This window comes from Onthophagus taurus, chromosome 10 (genome assembly GCF_036711975.1).
Source record: "Onthophagus taurus isolate NC chromosome 10, IU_Otau_3.0, whole genome shotgun sequence".
NCBI lineage: Eukaryota > Metazoa > Arthropoda > Insecta > Coleoptera > Scarabaeidae > Onthophagus > Onthophagus taurus.
Genome location: NC_091975.1, coordinates 6,957,322 through 6,982,460, shown reverse-complemented (window position 1 = coordinate 6,982,460; position 25,139 = coordinate 6,957,322). Strand labels below are relative to the sequence as shown.

Below are 25,139 nucleotides of genomic sequence, written 5' to 3'. Positions count from 1 at the left end.
AGAATATAAAATGCAAATTGTTCAAGAACAGAAACATTTCGGTTGTACAAAAATTAGTTGATTTTGAGGAAAATCAGGATGATGGGGAGGAGAATACTGAAGATAAAGGAGATGAAATAGTGGATGAAGTAGAATCAGATTTTTTTATGTAGAGATTTCATTGTTTATTTGACAAAAATAAAAAAAATTAGAACTAAATATTGTCATTAAAGATTTAAACTTAGAAACTGAAGGTTAAGTGATAAATTGGTAAATGTTTTTATTAAATCATCTCTAATTTTCCCCAAGATTTACCAAATTTTATTTTTACAGGAAAAGGAATCGATAATTTTACAGCGTTTTCCATACTTTTCCTAATAATTTTTGCTGTTACTGCTAAATACTTTTCAGGAACCTCATATAATAACTCATCGTGGATATGCAAAACTAATTCAGGTTTATTTCTTGATGTTTTAAATTTATTTTGGAACACATTTTCGATTAAAACCATCGCGTTCTTGGTAATATCAGCAGCTGATCCTTGAATAGTTGTATTAACAGCTTGTCTTTCTGCTTGACTTTTAACGGCGGGGTGGGGATTGTTGATGTTTTCAAAAAATCTCCTTCTCCCGCTTAAAGTCTCAATAAACCCGGTTTCTTTACATTTTTCAATAAGTGTTTGGATGTGTTGTCGAATACCCGGATATTTTTCGTGGAAGTTTTCTAAAAACATCGAAGCTTCTTCTTCGCAACTATTCATTTGCTCAGAAAGTCCTTTTACACCCATCCCATAAATAATTCCATAACAAATTTGTTTCGCTCTTTGCCTCATTTCATCGGTAACTTCCTCAACTTTAACATTATTTAATTTACTTGCGATTATTTTGAATACATCATCATTTACGCGTTTCATAACTTCGATTAAATTTTTATCCTTGGAAAAATGAGCTAATAATCTTAATTCTAATTGGCAATAATCGGCAGAAATCAATAAATGATTATCTTTAGCTTGGAAGGCTTCGCGACAATTAATTATAATCGCTTTATCGTTAGATTCGAAATTTCTTGGGACGCTTTGTAAGTTAGGTTCGTGCATAGAAATTCTTCCAGTTGCATGATGCGTGATCGAACAAGGATAAATACGATTTTCGTTTTTAATTAATTTTAATAAAGGGTAAATTGTCGTTGTTAAAATGCTGTTTATTTTTCTCCATTGAACTATTAAAGGGGCAATCGGATTTTCTAATTGTTTCTCTAAGGCTTTTTTATTTGTACTAATTCGTTTTTTATTTTGGTACATTCCTAAAATTTTAGCGACGTCGGTTGAAGATGAAAAGCTAAAGGTTCTTCCTGCGATATGGAAAGCTTTTTTTTCTAAATCCACCGTTTGTTGTGCTAAAATTTTCGACAGCTCTTGTAATTTCGATAAATTTACACCAAATCCTATTAATTCCATGCGAGATAATATTTTAATAAGCGACATTTCAACATCTAAAAAATTGATTTGTAAGAAATGTATTGATTTTTGGTTTTATGACTTACAAAAAGGGTGAAATAACTTTTTTTCTTGGCTTTTTAGAAATGATTCGAATAAGAACCAAGTTAAAACTGATTCGACGCAACATCGAAGTTTCGGGGGTGTTTTTGATAATTTCGTGTTTAATCCGATACTTCCAACTCCTTTTATTTTATCATCGATTGATTTTAATAAATTTTGAGCTTCCGGGATGTATTTAATCACCTTAAACATTTTAACGTTAAAGTTGATTATAAATAACTTAAAAAAAACGAACCATTTCTTGCAAATTTTTTTCGCTTCCATCAGGATTTAAAATCCAATCAAATACTTTCGGATCTTCGATATTAGTATTAAAATCAACTCCCAAACTTAACGCGGCCGTTTTGATTTGTTCCTTTCCATCGAAAATTCGCACCTTTATTTCTGGGTTATTAAAAATTTCTTTTAATAAGTTAATTTTTTCCAATTTTGATACACTCGTCGATTCAAAACAAACGTAATAAACCGTGTTTGTGCCCCAATTAAAACCAATCCCTTTAATTTCTTTGTTAAAGCTTAACACTTTATTTATTTGAGTCTCCGATTTCATCCCAATTTTTGGCTTTTTAATGCTTTCAATTTCTGTACAACCCAATGATAATGAAATTGATTTCTTCGTTTTAATTTCGATTTGAAATTTTGTGAACGATTCTTTGTTATCAATATTTTCTATATTAATATTGTTTAGGTTATCTAAAATAATTTATTGTTTATATGTTTGTGGAGGAAGAAAGAAATGCTAAGTATTATTGGTTACAGAGTGGAGGAGGTAAAGACTGAAGCAGAATCAGAAATGGGAACCAAACACAGATTAGTCATGGCAATTCACAACTAAGGCAGGAAGGAGAAAGACTAAAATACCAAGAAAAAACTTCGAAAAAATTTTCGATCATTTCAAAAATTTATTTCTCAAGAACTAAATGTGATTTTTCAAAACGGCTTTTTGCATTAAAAAGAGGATACTTTAATTAATAATTGGTGATATTTCCACAAAGATCCTTCAAGAAATGAATTTAATGGCGAATTTTGAAAATTGTAACATCGAAAATTTTATCAAAACTTCAAATATTGTTTTCTCAAAAACTAAAAGTTATTTTTCAAAATTGGTTGGTTCATTGGAAAGAGGACACTTTTATTAACATTTTGGGAAATTTTCATACTCATATTCCAAGAACTGGATTTTATACGAATTTTTAAAACTTAATCGGTGAAAATTGTAAAATTCGAATTGATCATTTCAAAAATTAATTTCTCAAGAATTGAAAGTGATTTTTCAAAACGGCTTTTTGCATTAAAAAAAGGATACTTTAATTAATAATTGGTGATATTTCCACAAAGATCCTTCATGAAACGAATTTTATGGCGAATTTTGAAAATTATCGATGAAAATTGTAACATCGAAAATGTTATCAAAACTTCAAATATTGTTTTCTCAAAAACTAAAAGTTATTTTTCAAAATGGGTTGGTTCATTGGAAAGAGGACACTTTTATTAACATTTTGGGGAATTTTCATACTCAAATTCCAAAAAATCGATTTTATACGAATTTTTAAAACTTAATCGGCGAAAATTGTAAAATTCGAATTGATCATTTCAAAAATTAATTTCTCAAGAATTGAAAGTGATTTTTCAAAACGGCTTTTTGCATTAAAAAGAGGATACTTTAATTAATAATTGGTGATATTTCCACAAAGGTCCTTCATGAAACGAATTTTATGGCGAATTTTGAAAATTATCGATGAAAATTGTAACATCGAAAATTTTGTCAAAACTTCAAATATTGTTGTCTCAAAAACTAAAAGTTATTTTTCAAAATGGGTTGGTTCATTGGAAAGAGGACACTTTTATTAACATTTTGGGAAATTTTCATATTCAGATTCCAAAAAATCGATTTTATACGAATTTTTAAAACTTAATCGGCGAAAATTGTAAAATTCGAATCGATCATTTCAAAAATTTATTTCTCAAGAACTGAAAGTGATTTTTCAAAACGGCTTTTTGCATTAAAAAGAGGATACTTTAATTAATAATTGGTGATATTTCCACAAGGACCCTTCAGGAAATGAATTTTATGGCGAATTTTGAAAATTGTAACATCGAAAATTTTATCAAAACTTCAAATATCGTTTTCTCAAAAACTAAAAGTTATTTTTCAAAATGGGTTGGTTCATTGGAAAGAGGACACTTTTATTAACATTTTGGGAAATTTTCATACTCAGATTCTAAGAAATCGATTTTATACGAATTTTTAAAACTTAATCGGCGAAAATTGTAAAATTCGAATCGATCATTTCAAAAATTTATTACTCAAGAAGTAAAAGTGATTTTTCAAAACGGCTTTTTGCATTAAAAAGAGGATACTTTAATTAATAATTAGTGATATTTCCACAAGGATCCTTCAAGAAATGAATTTTATGGCGAATTTTGAAAATTGTAACATCGAAAATTTTATCAAAACTTCAAATATTGTTTTCTCAAAAACTAAAAGTTATTTTTCAAAATGGGTTGGTTCATTGGAAAGAGGATACTTTTATTATCATTTTGGGAAATTTTCATACTCAGATTCCAAGAAATCGATTTTATACGAATTTTTAAAATTTAATCGGCGAAAATTGTAAAATTCGAATCGATCATTTAAAAAATTTATTTCTCAAGAACTGAAAGTGATTTTTCAAAACGGCTTGTTGCTTTAAAAAGAGGATACTTCAATTAATAATTAGTGATATTTCCACAAGGATCCTTCAAGAAATGAATTTTATGGCGAATTTTGAAAATTGTAACATCGAAAATTTTATCAAAACTTCAAATATTGTTTTCTCAAAAACTAAAAGTTATTTTTCAAAATGGGTTGGTTCATTCGAAAGAGGACACTTTTATTAACATTTTGGGAAATTTTCATACTCAGATTCCAAGAAATCGATTTTATACGAATTTTTAAAACTTAATCGGCGAAAATTGCAAAATTCGAAGAAATTGTCGATCATTTCAAAAATTTATTTCTCAAGAACTAAAAGTGATTTTTCAAAACGGCTTTTTGCATTAAAAAGAGGAGACTTTAATTAATAATTGGTGATATTTCCACAAAGATCCTTCATGAAACGAATTTTATGGCGAATTTTGAAAATTATCGATGAAAATTGTAACATCGAAAATTTTATCAAAACTTCAAATATTGTTTTCTCAAAAACTAAAAGTTATTTTTCAAAATGGGCTGGTTCGTTGGAAAGAGGACACTTTTATTAACATTTTGGGAAATTTTCATACTCAGATTCCAAGAAATCGATTTTATACGAATTTTTAAAACTTAATCGGCGAAAATTGTAAAGTTTGAATCGATCATTTCAAAAATTTATTTCTCAAGAACTAAAAGTGATTTTTCAAAACGGCTTTTTGCATTAAAAAGAGGATACTTTAATTAATAATTGGTGATATTTCCACAAAGACCCTTCAAGAAATGAATTTTATGGCGAATTTTGAAAATTGTAACATCGAAAATTTTATCAAAACTTCAAATATTGTTTTTTCAAAAACTAAAAGCTATTTTTCAAAACGGGTTGGTTCATTGGAAAGAAGACACTTTTATTAACACTTTGGGAAATTTTCATACTCATATTCCAAGAACTGGATTTTATATGAATTTTTAAAACTTAAACAAAATTTGAAGAAATTGTCGATCATTTCAAAAATTTTTTTCTCAAGAACTAAAAGTGATTTTTCAAAACGGCTTTTTGCATTAAAAAGTGGATACTTTAATTATTAATCGAAAGTAATAACAGCGACAGTTCTGTTAGTAATGAATGTGATGATGAAAATTACAAGCGAAGAGAAGAAAGCTAGACGAAACTGCAACAAGACATTTTATATATAATAATAATAATAATAAACTGCCTTTATTTGCAGAGTAAAGAGAACAAACAATAATAATAGTAACTATAGTTACTATAATGCAAAATAAAGATAATCAAAAAAGAAAAAAAAAACAATATTTAAAAAGAAAAATAACTTAAATACAAAACAGGTGGAAATCCTAAGGCGAAGTTCAGAATGCGACCATAATATGACCCGCTTCTGCTCTTCCACTTAACCTTAAAAATAATTGCACTTTTATTCAATCGTAATACATGCCTATTCCTAAAAACTATCGTATTGGGATTGTTACACTGAGATTGCTACTGATAAATAAAGTTGTATTCAATGAGAAAACTACTTGGTAACTATCCGTTCCACCACTAAAGTGTACCTAATATTCTGGAAGTGTCTTGAACAAGTCAAGGGAATAGTACAAATGAAAGGAGAAACATCAAAAACTTTTGAAATGAGCAAGAAAATAGCCTAAGCCCCTTGTTATTTATAATATTAATGGACAGAGTGATAAAAAATACAAGAACAAATAAATATCAAACAGTAATAGGTTATAAAAATTAGACGACATAGTGCTGATAGCAGAGAACCATAAAAAGGCTAGTTAAAATAGGAACAGAAAAAATTGAAAAGCATAGAATTGAACGTAAATAAATGTAAAATCGTGATAATAAATAAAAAGGAAATAAGAAATAATCCAAAAGAAATATTTATTACGGAACAGTATAATATCACAAGATGAAAGGATGGACTTAGGCATAAATGCAAGAATAAAGAAAACAAACAACGTATATCATAGTCTAAACAGAACAATTTTTGGGAAAAAGGAGATAGATAAAAAGCTAAAATTGAAAGTATATGGCACAACAATGGCAATGAAAATTTTACGAAAAATTACAGAATGAGGAAATAAGATCAAGAAGAGATAATCAGCAAAATAGAGAGAAAGCAACTAAACTGGTACGCCCTTATCATTAGAATGGAACAAGGCAGGTGAGGCAAAAAATAAGACTTAGGAAGAAGTGTAAGGAAAGAATAGAAGAAGTTGGAAGTTATTCTAAAAATATACGATTCTCACCGATTATAAAAGGATCTATTTTTTTCCTATTTTTATTTTTTCTCTTCCGTTTCTTCTCCGGTGTTTCTTGCACATCGCTTTCTGATGAATAATTAAATAATTTCCGTTTATTTCTCGTCGATGCTTTTTTTTGATGTTTTATTTGATTAATAGGGGTTATAATAGTTGATAAACAATGTTGAGATGGAGCTACGAACTCATTCGATGTGTTTATAATAGTTGGGGATAAAATATTCTTTTTTATTTCTTTTTCACCCTGATCTAAATTTTCGTTAATCTCTAAATCCTTTTTATACAACAAATTCGCTTTAAATCCCCCACTTTCTTCAACACAATCATTTTTATCCCCCCAATTAATATTAACCATCCCCATTTCTAACTCGATAAACCTCCTCGCGTCATTAACAAGCATTTCGGCCGCTTCTTTTTCGGTTAAACCGCGCTTTCCTGTAATCCAAACGCTTCGAATTTTATTTCTTTTATCAACGTCGAATTTGCTTTCCCCTTCGCGTTCCTTTTCGCTTTCAAATGGCATTACTTTGTGTAAAATATTTTCGATCGTTTCAACGGTCGATGAGGCTAATATTAATAAATTTTCAATGCCGGAGTTAAATAAAGTTCTAGCTCTTGGCCCGTTCATAATCGGTAGCTTCATTAAATCTAAAATGTCTCGATTAACCCCGAAATGTAATCGATCTTGAAATTGTGAGATTAATAACTCAACGCTTGTCCAACCGAGTTGTTTGCAAAATGCTGTAACCATACCGGAAAATGTCGAAGCGGATTGTTGTAAGGATTGAAGTAAACCTCTACAACAATTAAATTTTAACGCAACTTTATTTAACGGGACTTCGTTAACGAGATCTTGAAGGGCGAGGGCGGTGTAAAAACGTTTATGTATTTGTAATTTTTGTTCGGATTGGATCTTTCCTTGGGATGCGTTAAAAATGAACGATTCTCTAATCCCGACTAATTCGCCGACTCGTTTCATACTCGCGGGGAGTTTCTCCCAAAGATTTAAATAAAACATCCAATTAATAGATAAATTACAACAAGAATACGGCGTTACTAAGTATATTAGATGCAATTCAGTTTCTAAAACGAAACATCGCCGAGCTTTTTCTAATTCGCCGAATAAAATTAACCCCTCCTCTGGTGGTAAAGACGACGATAAACAAGCTTTCCCCAAATGAGTCGCGACGTATTTTAATTTATTTTCCTCCACAGTTTGTAAACGAATAAATTCGTTGCGTTTCAAAAATTCGATTGCTTCATCGATTAAATTTAGATCATTTAAAAGAGTACAACTTGTAAATAAATTAACATCTTCGAAAGTATTCGCAACACCGCTCGCTATAACCTCTAAAATGGCGCGTTTTAATTTTCCCGATTGAAGGCAGCTTCGGACGGGTTCTAAATTAGCGGAGGTTAATTCTTTAGCGATGTTGTAATCATTTTTTTGACAAATCAATAAACTCTCCCCCGAAGAATCTTTCCCCATTCTCCCAGCTCTCCCAATCATTTGGCGATACGTCAAAGTGTCTAAAGGTTTCCCACAAAAATTAGGGGTACGAATAATAACTCGTTGAGCGGGTAAATTAACCCCTGAAGATAAAGTTAAGGTTGCCACCAAAACTCTGATTGCACCCGAACGAAAACCACCCTCAATAATATCCCTTTCGTCCATTGTTAAGCCCGCATGGTGAAACGCGACTCCAAAAGCGACGGTTTTTGCTAAAATTTTATCTAAACCGACCGGACAACGTTTGAGTTGCTCAAAAACTTCTTTAATTAAATCGACGTTTAATTCTGAGCGTAAAATTTTTCCTAAATCGTTTTCGTTCGTTCCTAATTTCCAAAAAGCCACCGATAATTGTTGTGATAAACTTTCACACCAATTTTTTGTAGGGCAAAAAATCAAAACTGAACAAGACGATTTAATAGTTTCCAAAGAAAGCTGTAAAATATTATCGACATCTTTATCTAACTCTTTAACCGGCTCAATTTTCCTGATTAATTTAAAATTATTATCATAAATTTCCCCGTTTACATGACACCATTCGAATAAAGGTATTGGTCTAAAATCGGTTGTAAATAATTCGGCGTTTAACCAATTCGCTAATAAATCTAAATTTGGTAAAGTAGCCGACATCCCAATTATTTGTATATTAAGCGAATTATTTTTTTTAATCATATATTTTAATTTCGTTAAGAGTAATTCTAAAAGATAACCTCGACTTGGATCCCCCAATAAATGCATTTCATCAATAATAACCGCCCCAATTTCATCTAATTCATTCTCTTCTAACAATCGATTAATCAAACTATTAGCTTTTTCTATGGTACAAATCGCTAATTGAACCGATTTAAACCCTCCAGGTGGATGATAAGACCCCATAAAACCATCAACTCGTATTCCACTTGTACTTAATAAGTCTTGAAAATGAAACATTTTCTCTCTAACAACCGATACAAATGGTAAAACAAAAATCACTTTCTTTTTGCGTTCTATTAAGGTTTTAATGGCTAAAATTTCCGCTACTAAAGTTTTTCCTGCTGATGTTGGGGCGGAATAAACCAAATTTTTATTGTTTAATAAAATTTTTGGGTTATTTAAGCATTTTAATTGCCAATCGAACATTGTTTTAACGTTGTTTTTGGAATATTTTTGAAGAATCATGTCTGGGATATTCCAATCTGATAAATTACAGGTTAAATGACTTCCAAAATAAGATTCACTTTTTTCTTCATCATTTAATGATTCTAATTGATGAATTTTATCCTTTTTTGATTTATTTTTTTCGTCAATTTCAAAAAGATTCCATTCAGATAACTCACCATCTAGATTATTTGATTTATTTTCTTTGTTGCAATTATTTGTTACCATTAAATTATTTTTATCAATACCATTAGATTCATTTAAAAAATTATCGTCCGACCAATCAAAAAGATCTTTCGAATTATTCAATTTGTTATAATTAATTGTGTTCCTATCGCTTTGTATATTATAATTATAAGTAGATTTTTCGTTAAAATTACGTGTTTCTAAATTATTTTCTACTTTTTCCCATGAATCACTTTCTTTATTATTGATTTTATCACAGCCTTTGTTATTAATTATAAAATTACTCACATTTTTATTTAAAACAATTTCTTTGTTATCAATTTTCACTTGATCTTCGAGATTTATCTCTTCAAGTAAACTTGTTAATGAAACATTCAAAAAATCGCTGTCGTCGAACGAAATAATTCCAATATCTTCTTTCTCATTTTTATCGATTAATGTCTTTTCAGCAATTTTAACATTTTCTAACACCTTATTAGGTTTAAATGTGTTGGGAAGCGAAAAATTGTCGAAAGTATCATTAAACTCAAACTTAACGTTCATAATTGTTTTGACAGTTCTTTTTGAGGTTATTTTCTATAATGCCAACCATACAAAATCAAACTTTAAATTTTGAACGCATGTGGCGCCATCTGTTAGGGATATTTTGGAATTATTCAACTAAGAACCGAACCACTAGAATACAGGTTAGATTGGGTTTATATATAAAAGCTCCAACCAGAGATTAACTGTTTGTGGAAAGTACCGTTCCGAACTAATTGGGAATTCCTCAAATGCAATTACACCTGTCAAATAATGCCACCACATTTGAATATCACTGCATCATATGACGTGTGAAATTGCATCTGACGAGCTTCCAACCAATTATAACGTTAGTTGAAACAAAGTTATAATGTTAATTATAATCTAAATATTTAATCATACCATTATTACTTTATAATACTCTTACCGAAAAATCACTTTAAAATGACGTTTTCATCTGTCATTCAGAAAAAACTTCAACTAAGTTGAAGTTAGCGGCAAATTTAAAAATATAACACGAATTGGTATCTATACTTTTTAATTTAAAAGAATGATACTGGTAATAATTGTTATTGCTGTTTTTCATTATTTCCGCTATTAATAATAAAATTGTAAGTTTAATTAAATTATTTCAGTATAGACGTTAATGCCATCTTACGGTGGGATTTCGATAAGTCTCCTATCAAATATCCCTGGGGTTGGTGCCAACCGTGCCAAAAATAAAAAATAACTGTATATGTTTTTGTCTATTTATCCGTATATTTTTATTATTTATTTACTTAATAATGTTAATAACGTATTATTTAATCTATTTTTAAGATAATTTCAAAGAGAAATCATTTGGTAACCGCAAAATGACGTTGTAAGCATATTTTATGTACATGGTGGTAGATGTGGTAATAGAAAATATTATTCATAAATACCGTTCGAAATTTCGAGGTGGTATTCTATAGATTACCGCACTTGTGGATTTGCAACTTTAAAACGAATTCTTAGTTAATTTTAGTTAACTGTAGTTATTAATGAACACTTTTTCAATTAAAAAAACAAAATACTTTAATTTTTTATTCATTATTGTTACAAAAGTAAAATACAGTAAAATATTAAACCATATAGAAAAATCTTATGCTCTATCACCACCAGCATCACATTGTTTATTTAAATACTACTTACTTTAAATACTTTGTGCTTATTGATAGATTTCATTCTCCATTGGTATCTTTTAAATCCACTAATTCCTGGTGATGGAGTAGTTATTGGCTTACCTTAGGAGCTAAATATCTTCCTTTATTATTTTTAAACTCTTCAAACTCCTTTTTTAGATCTGCTAACTGTTCTTCCAATTTCTTATTACTCCTATGCAAAAGTGTTGATGTCCCCTATATAAATTCCCTATATTTATAAAAAAGTAAGAAAAGAACAATTTTTTAAATCTTTCATATATATTCCTAGTATTTGCCAAAACAACACAAGTAATAAATACATACCAATTTTCAAATTCTATTGTAAATGAGTATTTCATCACATATCTCTATGTCCCTTTCAATAGAATTTGTTTTTATTTCATCTAACTCTTTTCCTGGTAAACCTATTTTTGTAAATATTGCATTAATTTTGGTTAAAAAAAAATCGTTGGTTTCAAAATAAAATATATTTCACAGATGAAATAAAAAATACAATTAAAGCACGTTATATACATTAAAAAATAGATGGAAATGTAGCGGCGAAAAAGCAATTATAATAATCGTATCTATATAAAAAATAATTATATAATTATATATAATGGGTGTCGTTCGTTCGCATTTAAACATTATCCAGCTTAGTAAATTTGATAAACTAATTTCTTTGGTAAATAGAACGAATCAACTTTGTTTCTTGTTTAAAAATTGAATGTTATGAAGGGATGATATTATTTTTGTTCGAAAAGAATTACTTCAACTTGATTTTTTCTATTATTATTTATCTTCTTTTCCTTTTGAATTCATCGATTCCTATTGCACGAGACATCCGCCCTTTTTATATATCTTATTTTTTATTCTTCATTAGTCCGTCGTCTGCCTAAATATTTTTTAAATAAAAAGAGAACAAAAGTTAAATAAAACAATTTAACGTTATATTTTGTAAGCAAATAAATCATTCTTAAACAAAAAATAATTATTAAATTATGTTTAAAGCAAAGCGAATTTGTGAACGATTTAAAGATTAAGATAAACGTGCATCTTCTTAATTAATTATAATTTTCATTTCATGCGAAATTGTTAATATATTTTTTACACTATATTACAAAAAGCATCGTCCAAAAAACGGGATTCAAGCAAAAAGTTAAGGATAAAGCCCAAATTTACTACATAATGAAATTTTTTAAAGAATCAAAGAGAAAAAGTTAAAAATAAAATAAAAACGGAAGAGATAAAAACAGTTTACTTACTGTAAGTATAGTTTTTTTTTGTATTAAAAAGAAATTTTGAATTAATCACTTTTATTATAAAACTGTTTTTCTTAAAACACTATTATTACTTTTTAATTAATTTATAAATTGTAAAAAATATATTATTAAATTTATAATAATGAAACAAGTGTAAATAAGTGTAATAATAATCTAAAGTGGTCTTTTTTTATTATGTTAAATTCAAATTTAAAATAAAATGGCTATTAATATATTTATGTTCAAACATAAAACGAATTACTCCTGGTTGGCAATGAAATGGGAATAGAAGGGGAGAGCTAAAAGAGTTAAAAAGACAACTAGATTATTGGGGCAGATATGGACCTAAAAATTTGAAAACGATTTGTGTTTAACATTAAGTTAGCACCAATAGGATATTTCTTTAAGTTCTGGTTATTATTCCAAGACTAACTTCGCTATCACATAACCTGGAATATTAGCATTGAGATCATTTATCATAAAATATTAAATGTATCAAAGACTAGAGATGTATAACATTTAGTTTTGCTTGATACTTAACGTTGGTGAAGTTTGGCCAAGCAATTTAGATGCTAACTTTATAGTTATACTAGAGAGAAGTTATGGGAGGAGAAGAGAGGTTTCAGGAAAAATGAGAGTAGATATAATCGATATTTATAATCAGAAGTTCCCCATATCTATTTTTACACGACACTTCTAATAAATATTTAAAAACTATTGAATTTAACATAACCAAAAAGAAATGATTTAGGGATTTCTTTTAATAATTTTTCTGGGGGGGTGGGAGAAATAAAGTTATAAAGCAGTTAAGCATATGAAAAGAAAAAATCATATTTTGGCAAAAATAGCCTTTATTAAAACGTTAAAAACAAACGTTAAAACGTGAAACGTATTTTGGTGTTAAGTGTAAGCTGAGGGTTTTATTTTTTCATTTATTATTTTTTTTAATTATTAATTTTTTAAGGTTAATGAGAAAAAAATGGGTTTTTGGTGTCAATTCTCACTTTGTAATAATAATAATAATATTAATTATAGCGGTTTTAAATGGTACAACACAAACCTGTGTCAGTTATCACCTCTTAAGGGCTCGTATTTCGGAAAGTATTTTATATGAACTGAGATAGCTGTAAACCTATAAAATGGAAATTCAAAGTTTTACTTTTATTAGTTTTCATTTTTTCATTTTGTTTTTCCCCCTTTTATTTTTTTTTAATTTCTTTCAACTGCAATGCTAAATAACAATAATTAATCAATTTGTAATTAAGATTAGAACGTTATTGTTTGTTTAATCTTAGTTTGTTTTTATTTATTTTTAAATTTCAATATTAAATAGATTTTGGGGTTGGTTTTTTAAAGAAAATATCGCTCACAGCCCCCCATCTACATCTACATGTTTAAGTTTAACCAGAAAATTTCCGTTTGAAAGGGATATTACTAAATATTTTTTTTACAAGTATTAAAATGGATATGTACAGAAATTAATTTACACTCTTAGGCACTAAATAACAAAAAGGAAATTAAACCTTTATTATTTTTCGTCAAATCATCATTCCTTTTTAGTGATGTAGCTATAAATACTAAAAAAATTATATATTTCTGGGCCATTTTGGATGAAATTTCTTCTATTACTTCAAAATGTATTTATTTATTTAGTTTTTCCTAATTGTTCTAATAATTCTTGTTTGATTATTAGCTTTTTCGTCGAATATAGCTACACTACCGTTTTTCTTTCAATTATTTTCAAAATAAAAAGTACTTAAAAATGCCTTCATTAATACTGAAAGAACGAAAAGTATTTTATCTAAATAAAAAAAGATATTTCAAAAAGAAAAGCGTAAATAGTTAATAAATATAAGTACAAACGTCCCAATTATGTGATCACAATAAGCGGATAAATTAGCATCAACGATCTCCACCAAGTTCAAAGGTCAATCAAACAGCTACCAACATAAAAAAATTGTAAATAGCATACAGAGAGAGCATTAAAAAGGAAAAGAAATTAGCACCCTTCAAATATTAATAACCCCAAAACCAAAATAAGAAATAATTTTCCGTATTCTTTTTGTTCGATTTTTTTGAATAATTTAAAATCTAATACGTGTTATTGTTTCTTTTAAAGCACACATGCCGAGAAGACGCCAAGAACGCGTCAGCCAACGTCGGCTTCACCATTGTGCACATTTCGGTTGTTATAGATAGCTTGCCTGTAACTGTACCTATTGATGGGCGGTGATTTCCCCTCAGAAACGGTTGCCGTTGACGATCCACTTTCACCGCTTCCACCGTAACCCACCCCGCTCGCTTCGTCCTCTAATTCCCCGATACTATTCTCCAAAACGCAGATTCCCGCATCGGAAATTCGAGATTTTAATACGTGAACGTAAATGCTGTATCTTTGAAGCTAAAAAGATATGTTAAATATTAATGCTTTTAGATGAAGTAAAATTAGGGTTTTGATTACTTCATAAGTAAGGTAGGCCACTTTTTCTTTGTAATTCTGCACAATTAGCGATTTTGCGCCTCTTTCCGGGGGCGCTTTTCGATGTTCTTCGAGCTCGCTGGCCAGTCTAGTAACTCTCTCCTCATGATCTCTTAACTGATCCCTCTAAAATATATTAAAAATAATATATATATTTAACCTTTTATATTATTTTTGAATAAAGTTTAAACGTCAATGTGACACAAATTCAAGGTCACCAAGTGTAACCAACTTCACAACAATTTATCAAAATTAAATGTCAATTTTATGAAACGTCACCTTTTTTTTACGAAAATTAATTAATTTATGCTTAAATCATAGGAAAAAAGGAATTTGTTTACGTTTTTTTAATGTCAAACCTTTAGAAAGGCCTAAAAAATTAAATTAAATCGACGTTTTTTGAAATTTTGACGTTTCAAATAAGTTGATTACACATGAATAATAATTATTCACCGTTATTTTTCACTCCGTGAATAATTACTACCATTTTATTTCAGAAAACTCATTAGTAAGGTATATATTATAAGGTAGTCGTGGGCAAATTTATTTTTTAAATAAATTTTTTAATAAAGTTTAACCGTCAATGTGACACAAATTCAATGTAACCAACTTCACAATAATTTGTCAAAATTAAATGTCATTTTTATGAAACGTCATGTTTTTTTTTTACGAAAACTAATTAATTTATGCTTAAATCATAGGAAAAAAGGAATTTGTTTACGTTTTTTTAATGTCAAACCTTTAGAAAGTCCTAAAAAATTAAATTAAATTGACGTTTTTTGAAATTTTGACGTTTCAAATAAGTTGATTACACATGAATAATAATTATTCACCGTTATTTTTCACTCCGTGAATAATTACTACCCTTTTATTTCAGAAAACTCATTAATAAGGTATATATTATAAGGTAGTCGTGGACAAATTTATTTTTTAAATACATTTTTTAATAAAGTTTAAACGTCAATGTGACACAAATTCAATGTAACCAACTTCACAATAATTTGTCAAAATTAAATGTCAATTTTATGAAACGTCACATTTTTTTTACGGAAATTAATTAATTTATGCTTAAATCATAAGAAAAAAGGAATTTGTTTACGTTTTTTTAATGTTAAACCTTTAGAAAGTCCTAAAAAATTAAATTAAATCGACGTTTTTTGAAATTTTGACGTTTCAAATAAGTTGATTACACATGAATAATAATTATTCACCGTTATTTTTCACTCCGTGAATAATTACTACCATTTTATTTCAGAAAACTCATTAGTAAGGTATATATTATAAGGTAGTCGTGGACAAATTTATTTTTTAAATAAATTTTTTAATAAAGTTTAAACGTCAATGTGACACAAATTAAATGTAACCAACTTCACAATAATTTGTCAAAATTAAATGTCATTTTTATGAAACGTCATGTTTTTTTTTTACGAAAACTAATTAATTTATGCTTAAATCATAGGAAAAAAGGAATTTGTTTACGTTTTTTTAATGTCAAACCTTTAGAAAGTCCTAAAAAATTAAATTATATTGACGTTTTTTGAAATTTTGACGTTTCAAATAAGTTGATTACACATGAATAATAATTATTTACCGTTATTTTTCACTCCGTGAATAATTGCTACCATTTTATTTCAGAAAACTCATTAGTAAGGTATATATTATAAGGTAGTCGTGGACAAATTTATTTTTTAAATAAATTTTTTAATAAAGTTTAAACGTCAATGTGACACAAATTCAATGTAACCAACTTCACAATAATTTGTCAAAATTAAATGTCATTTTTATGAAACGTCATGTTTTTTTTTTACGAAAATTAATTAATTTATGCTTAAATCATACGAAAAAAGGAATTTGTTTACGTTTTTTTAATGTCAAACCTTTAGAAAGTCCTAAAAAATTAAATTAAATTGACGTTTTTTGAAATTTTGACGTTTCAAATAAGTTGATTACACATGAATAATAATTATTCACCGTTATTTTTCACTCCGTGAATAATTACTACCATTTTATTTCAGAAAACTCATTAGTAAGGTATATATTATAAGGTAGTCGTGGACAAATTTATTTTTTAAATAAATTTTTTAATAAAGTTTAAACGTCAATGTGACACAAATTCAATGTAACCAACTTCACAATAATTTGTCAAAATTAAATGTCAATTTTATGAAACGTCACATTTTTTTACGAAAATTAATTTATAGTTCATTTTTTTACTATAATACCTGCTAAATTGTTGTAAAGTTGGCAAAATTAATAGGGAGTTTTGTTTTATCATCTTTTAAAATAAATATGTCACATTGACGTTTGAGCTTTCGTTATTTAAAAAGAAAAGGTGCATTAAAATGTTGTGGGATGTTTATTTGCCATTTATTTACCTAGAAAAGGGGTTTTGTTTTATTTAAGTACTTTGTAGCACGTTTTTACAACAAATATGTAATTCGTTAAAATCGTATTTATCTAAAAATGTATTAGTATTTTAACCTCAACTATTTAGTTACTGAAAATGTTACTAAAAATCAGGAAAACCCCTAAATAATACCAACAGAAACCCTAAAAAATTTACATTGACAAGTATTATAGAAAAAAAAACGAACTATATGCTTAAATCATACGAAAAAAGGAATTTGTTTACGTTTTTTTAATGTCAAACCTTTAGAAAGTCCTAAAAAATTAAATTAAATTAACGTTTTTTGAAATTTTGACGTTTCAAATAATTATTATTAGTCTGTCAAGTTGATTACCCGTGATTAATGATTATTCGCCGCTATTATTCACTCCATGAAAAATGACTACCTATTATATATTTCTATTGAACTAAAACTAGAACTAACATAAGATCTAAAACTTAGAATCATTCGAGTTTAGCCGTCTTGAAAGACGTGTGGCTAAACCCGAATTATTCTAGTTCTAGGTCTTGTGTTAGTTCTGGTGATAGTACACCACTAGGACTAACACTATACCTAGAACTAGAATAATTCGGGTTTAGCCGTCTTGAGAAACGTGCCACTAAACCCGAATGTTTCTAGTTCTAGGTCTTGTGTAAGTTCTACTTTTAACAGTTATTCAGCACTAGGTTGTTGTATATTTTTATTGACTTAAAAGTAGAACTAACACGACTTATATAGATAAATAATCTAGAACTTTAGATGCACACCAAAACCCGAATGTTTCTAGTTCTAAGTCTACTGTTAATTCTAGTGCTAGAACTAGGAAGTTTCGGGCACTTTATTAGCATAAAAAACTTACCAAATTAAGTTTAGTGTGACTACACGGTAATAATGGTCTTTGAAATTTCTTCTGTGATCCAACTGCTGCTTCCAAAGGCGGCGCAGAAAAACTTGCGCATACAAAATTAATTGTATCTATCCACGATTGTAATTCTTTTGTATCGCTATTAAAAAAAATGGATTAAATACAAACTCTTTAGTATACATATAAATATAACTTTCCATACCTAGTTTGGAATAAATACTCTGCTTGATCGGCAGTTTGCAATCGAAAAACGTGTTGTTTTTTCGTGTAATCTGTAGCAGGGGTGGCGAGGGCGTGATGTATCCGGATGGCGTTGTGGAAATTGTCGCCCATTTGACCCTTCCGGAAACCGTTCTCGTCCTTGTGCAGATAGAGAACGAGGTCGCGGAGCGTGCAGTAAAACATCTTCCAGCTACGCTTGTGAAACGGAGCTAAAAAAACGCAGCAAAGGCCTTCGAAACAGCTATTTTGTATTGCAACATGCTATGCAGAAAATCTTCGATTTATTTGCATTTAAAACTTTTACAAAAAAAAACACAGAAGAAGATGGTAAGCGAAATTAAAAAATACACATACAAAAAAATGAGTAAAAATAAAACAAAAATGGAAAACGGAAATATGTTGTTTTTTGTATTCTTTTTGTATCTTACCAAACGCTTCTGTCTCAACATGTTTGTTTGTTGTCGAAACGAAATTTTAAAAGAGGAAATCAAAGTAGTATATCGGCCAAGAGCTAATTTTTTTATCGTTTTGCAAAACAAGGCCTTGATATAAAGAATTTTTACTCACTTCTTTTGGCGTTCGCTTCATAACAACATTTTCGCATCACGTAACCCTTCATGTATTCGATGGCATTCATCGAACTTGGAACTTCTAGGAATGGATTTCCACCTAAATTCACTTCGTGCGATCTTAAGTTTACTTGGTTCATTGCTTCATCGATATCATCATCCCTTTTAAAATATAAAATTAATTAAAATAATAAAAATAACTAAAATTCAACTTACAACGCCCATTCTAACGGATTATTTTTAATTGCGTGGTAAAGCTGTTTTAAAACTTCCCTTGGAAAGTTTTCTTTCTCATTCAATCCAGCTAAATTCTCAATAAATTCATTACAAGTCATTTTACGATTGATATTTTGACCGTGTAAATCAGTATTAAGCAGCATTATTGCACATGTTAATGTATGTACGGCATCTAAAGTAATTTAATTTAAAATGAAATTTAAGAAAGGATTTTTTAGATTTACCTTGTGAATTAAACGATCCTGGATTACAATCCAAAAACCTTTTTGAAAAAGGAACTAAAACCCGTTCGCGTTCCTGGGTTTCCCCGGTTAACGGAAATTGTTTAAGGAACTTCCTTAGCGCTATATCCAAAGTATCCTGTTCGAAATCGAAATATTTTAAGTATTCATCCCCAACAGCTCTACTAAAATCATTGCTAAAAAACCGTTCATTTCAAAAATTTTCGCTTAAAAAAAAATAATAATCTAGAAAATTACTTTTTACTCAAGTGTCTTGAAACATCCGATTTTTTAAAACCATCCAAACTGTACAATCGTTTGGCAAGTCGAATCGCTGACGGCATATCAACGGCTTTTGGGGAATAATGGAAACTTAAAAGACTCTCCACGTCACTGTCGTCTTCAGAGGAATTGTTCGGGGAGGCGTCTCTACCCGAATCGTTTCGGTGCGTTAAATCTTTATCATCATCGAAATCTTGGTCCAAAGTATCACTTGATGTCTAACAAATTTAGAAATATTTTAATTTATTTTATAACTTTCCTACGAAAACAATTTTAAGGTTAAGTTTTCTTTCAAAATCAAAACTGTATTAAAAAACTATCACGCTTGAAATGCACGAATTCAAATTAATGAATGAGTGTTTTAAGTCTTATGAAACGTGTTTTTTTATGCTATTTTTTGTAATTCGCGTTTTTATCCTTTTTTTTTAAACAAAAATAAAATAAATTTTGACAATCTAGGGAAATAGGTATGTAGCAGTTGGTAACACTTAAAAATAAAAATTTGTATTGACAATTAGGAATTGTCAAAACACAAAATGTATTCAGCTGAAAAAAATGTTTCATGTACAGGGTGGTTCAAATTCGATGTCCGAATAAGCTAACTCGAAAACTATAAGAGTTAGAAGAAAAGTAGCTGACATGTCTTGATATCGTTTTTCGAGAAACTGCTAATGCCGAAAACCTCATAGCGCTATCGTCTTTTGTTTTTCCCCTACAGGCCAAAATTGAAAATATCGTAAAACCCGCAAATGTAATTATCTTGGTTATTATTATAGGTGGAGTATTATAACTAAGACATTATATGGACACTTTTTTACAGAGAGTTTGATGACGTAGTCAAAAAATTTTTGTCGGTTTTAGATTTTGAGATATTATCACAATCTTCGTTTTTTTAAATGGAAACAACCACTGATTATTCGCTTAATAAGTTCGTTATTTTTTTCTGATTACAAAAATATAGGGTTTGACAGGTCTATTTCTCATTGTTTTAGAATAAAACTAAAAATAAACTTTTCTTGTCCATGAAATTAAATTTACAGTTTCCTGTAAATTTAATTCTATAATTAAAAATTAAAAAAACATATTTCTTATATTTGAAACAAATATATTTGTTAAACTGTTTAATTTATATATGTTTTACACAAAAGTTTGAATAGATTGCATTATTTCACATTTTTATTACGATTTAATCACGATTTAATATTATTTTTAAATGACTTAATAAATTATCGATAGATGGCGCTCATGTTTTTTTTTTAATTCAAATAAACATAGCAACATTGGTTTGTATTCAAAACAATTTTCTGAAGTGTCACTTTAAAAATCCTGTTTTTAAGATCAATTACGAAAGTTTTGAAAAGTTTGACATGTTAAAATGTTACATATTAAAAAATTATTTGTTTTTAAATACCAGAAGTTATCTTCGTATTTAATTGTTAACTTTTTAGATTTTACCAACCGCTCCGTAACTTACAGGAAACTGTAAATTTAATTTCCTCGACGACACTAGATGGAAATTTTATAAAAAAAGTTTATTTTTAGCTTTATTCTAAAACAATAAGAAATAGACCTGTCGAACCTTATATTTTTGTAATCAGAAAAAAATAACGAATTTAATAAGCGAATAATCAGTGGTCGTTTCCATTAAAAAAAACGAAAATTCTCATGATATCTCAAAATCTAAAACCGAAAATTTTTTTTTGACTATGTCATGAAATTCTTTGTAAAAAAGTGTCCATATAATGTCGTAGTTATAATACTCCACCTATAATAATAACCAAGATAATTGCACTTATTGGTTTTACGATATTTTCAATTTTGGCCTCTAGGGGAAAAACAAAAGACGATAGCGCTATGAGCTTTTCGGCATTAGCAGTTTCTCGAAAAACGAGATCATGACATGTCAGCTACTTTTTTTCTAACTCTTATAGTTTCCGAGTTAGCCTATTCGTACATCGAATTTGAACCACCCTGTACACCTCCCGAAATGAGAGAAATTAAACAAATTAAAATAAATTGTCACATTAGACAAATAGAAAAATTAATGTCACCAACTTGAACTGGTTTCATAAAATGTTACTAAAATCTCATTATAGCATCGGATGCTGTAAGGAGTCTCATTACAGCACCCTTTTGAGTACAGGGTGTCCAAATTTCGATGGGTTTGCAGGATATCTCAGTTATTATGAAAAATAGAAAGTTGCGGTTTTCGCGAACCTGAGCTACTTTTATGTGAAACTTATAATGCCGCAAACCAAATTTTCATAGACATCTTCGTTTTTGATATACAGGGAGTATCTCGGCTATCCGGAAACTTAGTAAAAAAGTAAAAACGGGTTCTAATGGATTTTTTCACGGAGAATCCAATGATGCACGTAGAATTTTTCAAGACATCACGGTTTTTGAGTTATAAACACAACTTAGGTTTTTTTAAATGGAACCACCTATATTTTATTTTTTTATTGAACTAGAATTTTTTCAAGCTTTTCAATGATATATAATACTCTATACTTACCTTTATAATTAACCTCGAAATTGAATAAAATACATTATTTTATAAGTAGGCAATGATAAATAGACTGCCTAGCCTGACGTCACAGAGATGGGCGGAGCTTATATCGACTCCAAACAATTTCGTTGCTAACCACAGTTGCTAATGATAAACCGTAATAAAAATGTCATTTGAAATGTCATAAAAAGTCACTTAGTTTATTTTATTTTAACACTAATTGAAAAATTGCATATGGTGATTTACCGTTAGCAACACACTTAGCTATAAGCTCCGCCCATCTCTGTTACGTCGAGGCTTAGGTTGTCTATTAAGTGATAGCGTTGCTAGGATACCGGAATAAACAAAGTAAAAATAGTTTGAATTGTGTGCTAACAATAAGTCGTGTGTTACTTAATTACCTTTAATTAACTTAACTTAATTATCTTTTTCTTGAAATGGAGCGCTATGAAAATTATGAAAAATATGACATGCTAGCATGTTACACTCATGCAAATGAAAATGTTAATCAAGCTGCTGAATTATACATAAATAGGTAGAATGCAACATTTATCAGCAATAACATTTTATTAGCAGATTGTTTCACTTCAGATATCCAGAAAGAGCGCAACCAAATTCAAAAATTTTTTTGCGAATAAAGCGTAATTTGATCAATTATGGAAGTTTTTTGATGGCCAGGCCAAAAAAATATAATAAAGAAAATCGGAATAACAATGAAATTACCGTGTTAGGATGTGTGGAAGCCGCGCCTAAAACATCATGTAGGGAAATTGAATGTCAAGTTGGAATTAAAAAATAGACAGCATGTGCGATTCTAAAAAAGTATAAATATAAACCATACAAAGAACAAATAGTTCACCACTTACACCCGGGAGATGCCGAACGACGTTTGGAATTCTGTAACTGGTATTTGAACCATGCACAAAATAATATTGAATTTAGTTCCTCTATTATATGGTCTGATGAGGCATATTTTACAAGCACAGGAATCTATAATCGTCATAATAACAGGCATTGGCATCAAGAAAACCAACATATTGTAATTGAGCGGGAGCGTCAAGGAAAATTTGGTTTTAGCGTGGCATGTTGTATTATTGGGCCACGAATTGTTTACAAAATATTTGAAGGAAACCTTTGCGCTAATCGCTATTTGGCCATCTTGCAAGAGGCTTTGCCAGAGATTTTGGATGATATTCCTCTTATTCGGCTAAATATTTATTTTCAGCAGGACGGAGCTCCAGCTCATAATGCGCAGTAAGTGAGTCGCTACCTAACTGCAGAATTTCCTGGTAGGTGGATAGGCACACATGGTCCATCGCGTTGGACCATCCATGTGGGCCAGCAAGATCACCTGATTTATCTATTTTGGACTTCTTTTTATGGGGATATATCAACAATCGGGTATATAGTACCCAGAATCGAACAAAATTGGAATTGAAAATTGCTGTAACTGATGCTTTTTCACATTTACAGCAACATCCCATAACTATTCTAAATGCAATTAAACGCATTACTAAACTTTGTGAACAATGTGTGCATCAAAATGGTAACAACTTTGAACAATTCTTGTAACTTGAAGCAATTCTTTGTTTATTCTGGTATCCTAGCAACGCGATCACTTAATTTATCATAGCCTACTTATAAAATAATGTGGTTTTTTTTAATTTCAAGGTTAATTATAAAGGTAAGTATAGAGTATTATATATCATTGAAAAGCTTGAAAAAATTCTAGTTCAATAAAAAAATAAAATATAGGTGGTTCCATTTAAAAAAAACCTAAGTTGTGTTTATAACTCAAAAACCGTGATGTCTTGAAAAATTCTGCGTGCATCATTGGATTCTACGTGAACAAATCTATTAGAACCCGTGTTTACTTTTTTACTAAGTTTCCGGATAGCCGAGATATTCCCTGTATATCAAAAACGAAGAGGTCTATGAAAATTTGGTTTGCGGCATTGTAAGTTTCACAAAAAAGTAGCTCAGGTTCGCGAAAACCGCAACTTTCTATCTTTCATAATAACTGAGATACCCTGCAAACCCATCGAAATTTGGACACCCTGTACTGTAATAGGTTTCATTACCGTCGCGAATTACAAAAATGACTTTACTTACCTCAAAAATATAAAAATTAACCTTTATTTTTTATTTTTTAATTATTATTATTAACATTTTCAACACATCAAGTCAAAAAAAAATCTTACCTTAAATTTCCCCCTTCCACTACCATCTTTATCAGGTCCTTTAACCTGTATCACTATCCGATGATCACCGTCTGTATTATTTTGTCTGTGTTTAGGTTCAGAAACAAGCAGTGTACTATCACTATCACTATGATCACTGATCTCCATAACGCAGTCCCTAATCCCCATACTATCATCATCATGATAATCGGGGCTGGAGATGTTACTAATCGCCTCAGAGACACTAAAATCTCCGTTGGTCTGATTATATTGCCCCGAATCCGTATGGGGACCGTTCGTTAAAGTGTACGGATACCTTCGCGAACCCGTCGAATGGCTTGACATCACCGAGGAAGACATAGAGGTTGGCGAATTCGGCGAACCGGACCGAAGAGGGCTCGTCGATGATGGTGAAGTGCTATGTGACGAGCTGCTACCATTCGAAAGTGTGTGGCACAATTTGTGGGCCTCGGAGCTGGCTGTTACGGGCGCGTTATACGTCCAAACGATACGATCGGTAGCTGAATGAGACCCGGGGTTCCCAGAAGCGGCTATCGAATCGGGTCGTGTATCGAGCAGCGTATTCAGCGAGCTGGTTACGTCGTCGTCGATCTCGATGTCCACAGCGCTGATACTTTTCGCGTCTTGTAGTTGGTCTTCGCTTCGACTCGTCCTTACGAAATTGTTGAACGACGCCGAGGATTTCGCCGAAGTTGTTTCCGTTGCCGGCGAAGGATTCGAATCGCGTTTGTTGGCACTAACAGGCGATGTACTCGCCGAACTCGAACCCGACTTGCTGTAGGGTTTTTTATAACCGAGATCCATTTCGTTTGGACTATTTGGTACCGAATTATGCTGCTGATGACGAAGGTGATGAGTATGACTATTATGATACCTTAAATTATCAACCTAAAAAATGT

General features: G+C 29.8%; 2 protein-coding genes across 3 annotated transcripts in view; both read right to left on the bottom strand.

Moving 5' to 3' along the window:
• Positions 1 to 242: 242 nt before the first annotated feature.
• On the bottom strand, positions 243 to 10,212 carry LOC111420441 (DNA polymerase theta). The gene is made up of 4 exons (XM_023053423.2): positions 6,477 to 10,212; positions 1,773 to 2,230; positions 1,522 to 1,720; positions 243 to 1,470 (listed from the first exon to the last, which is right to left on the bottom strand). The coding sequence occupies exons 1-4, from the start codon at positions 9,862 to 9,864 to the stop codon at positions 263 to 265; spliced, it is 5,253 nt and encodes a 1,750-aa protein (XP_022909191.2). The 5' UTR covers positions 9,865 to 10,212; the 3' UTR covers positions 243 to 262.
• Positions 10,213 to 11,479: 1,267 nt separating this feature from the next.
• The window catches only part of LOC111420472 (Exchange factor for Arf 6), a 34,086-nt gene continuing 20,426 nt past the window's right edge, over positions 11,480 to 25,139 (bottom strand). The window contains exons 5-15 of one of the 2 annotated variants that reach the window (XM_071199478.1): positions 24,241 to 25,128; positions 19,507 to 19,748; positions 19,252 to 19,445; positions 19,007 to 19,199; positions 18,789 to 18,952; positions 18,202 to 18,451; positions 17,994 to 18,138; positions 14,730 to 14,873; positions 13,792 to 14,669; positions 13,329 to 13,400; positions 11,480 to 11,901 (exon numbers count right to left, since the gene is read on the bottom strand). In XM_071199478.1, the coding sequence (XP_071055579.1) occupies positions 14,418 to 14,669; positions 14,730 to 14,873; positions 17,994 to 18,138; positions 18,202 to 18,451; positions 18,789 to 18,952; positions 19,007 to 19,199; positions 19,252 to 19,445; positions 19,507 to 19,748; positions 24,241 to 25,128 (2,472 nt within the window). In that variant the 3' untranslated portion in view covers positions 11,480 to 11,901; positions 13,329 to 13,400; positions 13,792 to 14,417. The remainder of the gene's footprint in view (positions 11,902 to 13,328; positions 13,401 to 13,791; positions 14,670 to 14,729; positions 14,874 to 17,993; positions 18,139 to 18,201; positions 18,452 to 18,788; positions 18,953 to 19,006; positions 19,200 to 19,251; positions 19,446 to 19,506; positions 19,749 to 24,240; positions 25,129 to 25,139) is intronic. The other variant, XM_071199479.1, reaches the window with a different exon arrangement.

Coding starts and splice junctions, on each gene's coding strand:
- LOC111420441 (XM_023053423.2), bottom strand. CDS start 9,864: ATGAACGTTAAGTTTGAGTTTAATGATACTTTCGACAATTTTTCGCTT. Junction 1,721..1,772: donor AAAAAAATTTGCAAGAAATG/GTTCGTTTTTTT, acceptor AAAATGTTTAAG/GTGATTAAATACATCCCGGA. Junction 1,471..1,521: donor AAAGTTATTTCACCCTTTTT/GTAAGTCATAAA, acceptor TCAATTTTTTAG/ATGTTGAAATGTCGCTTATT.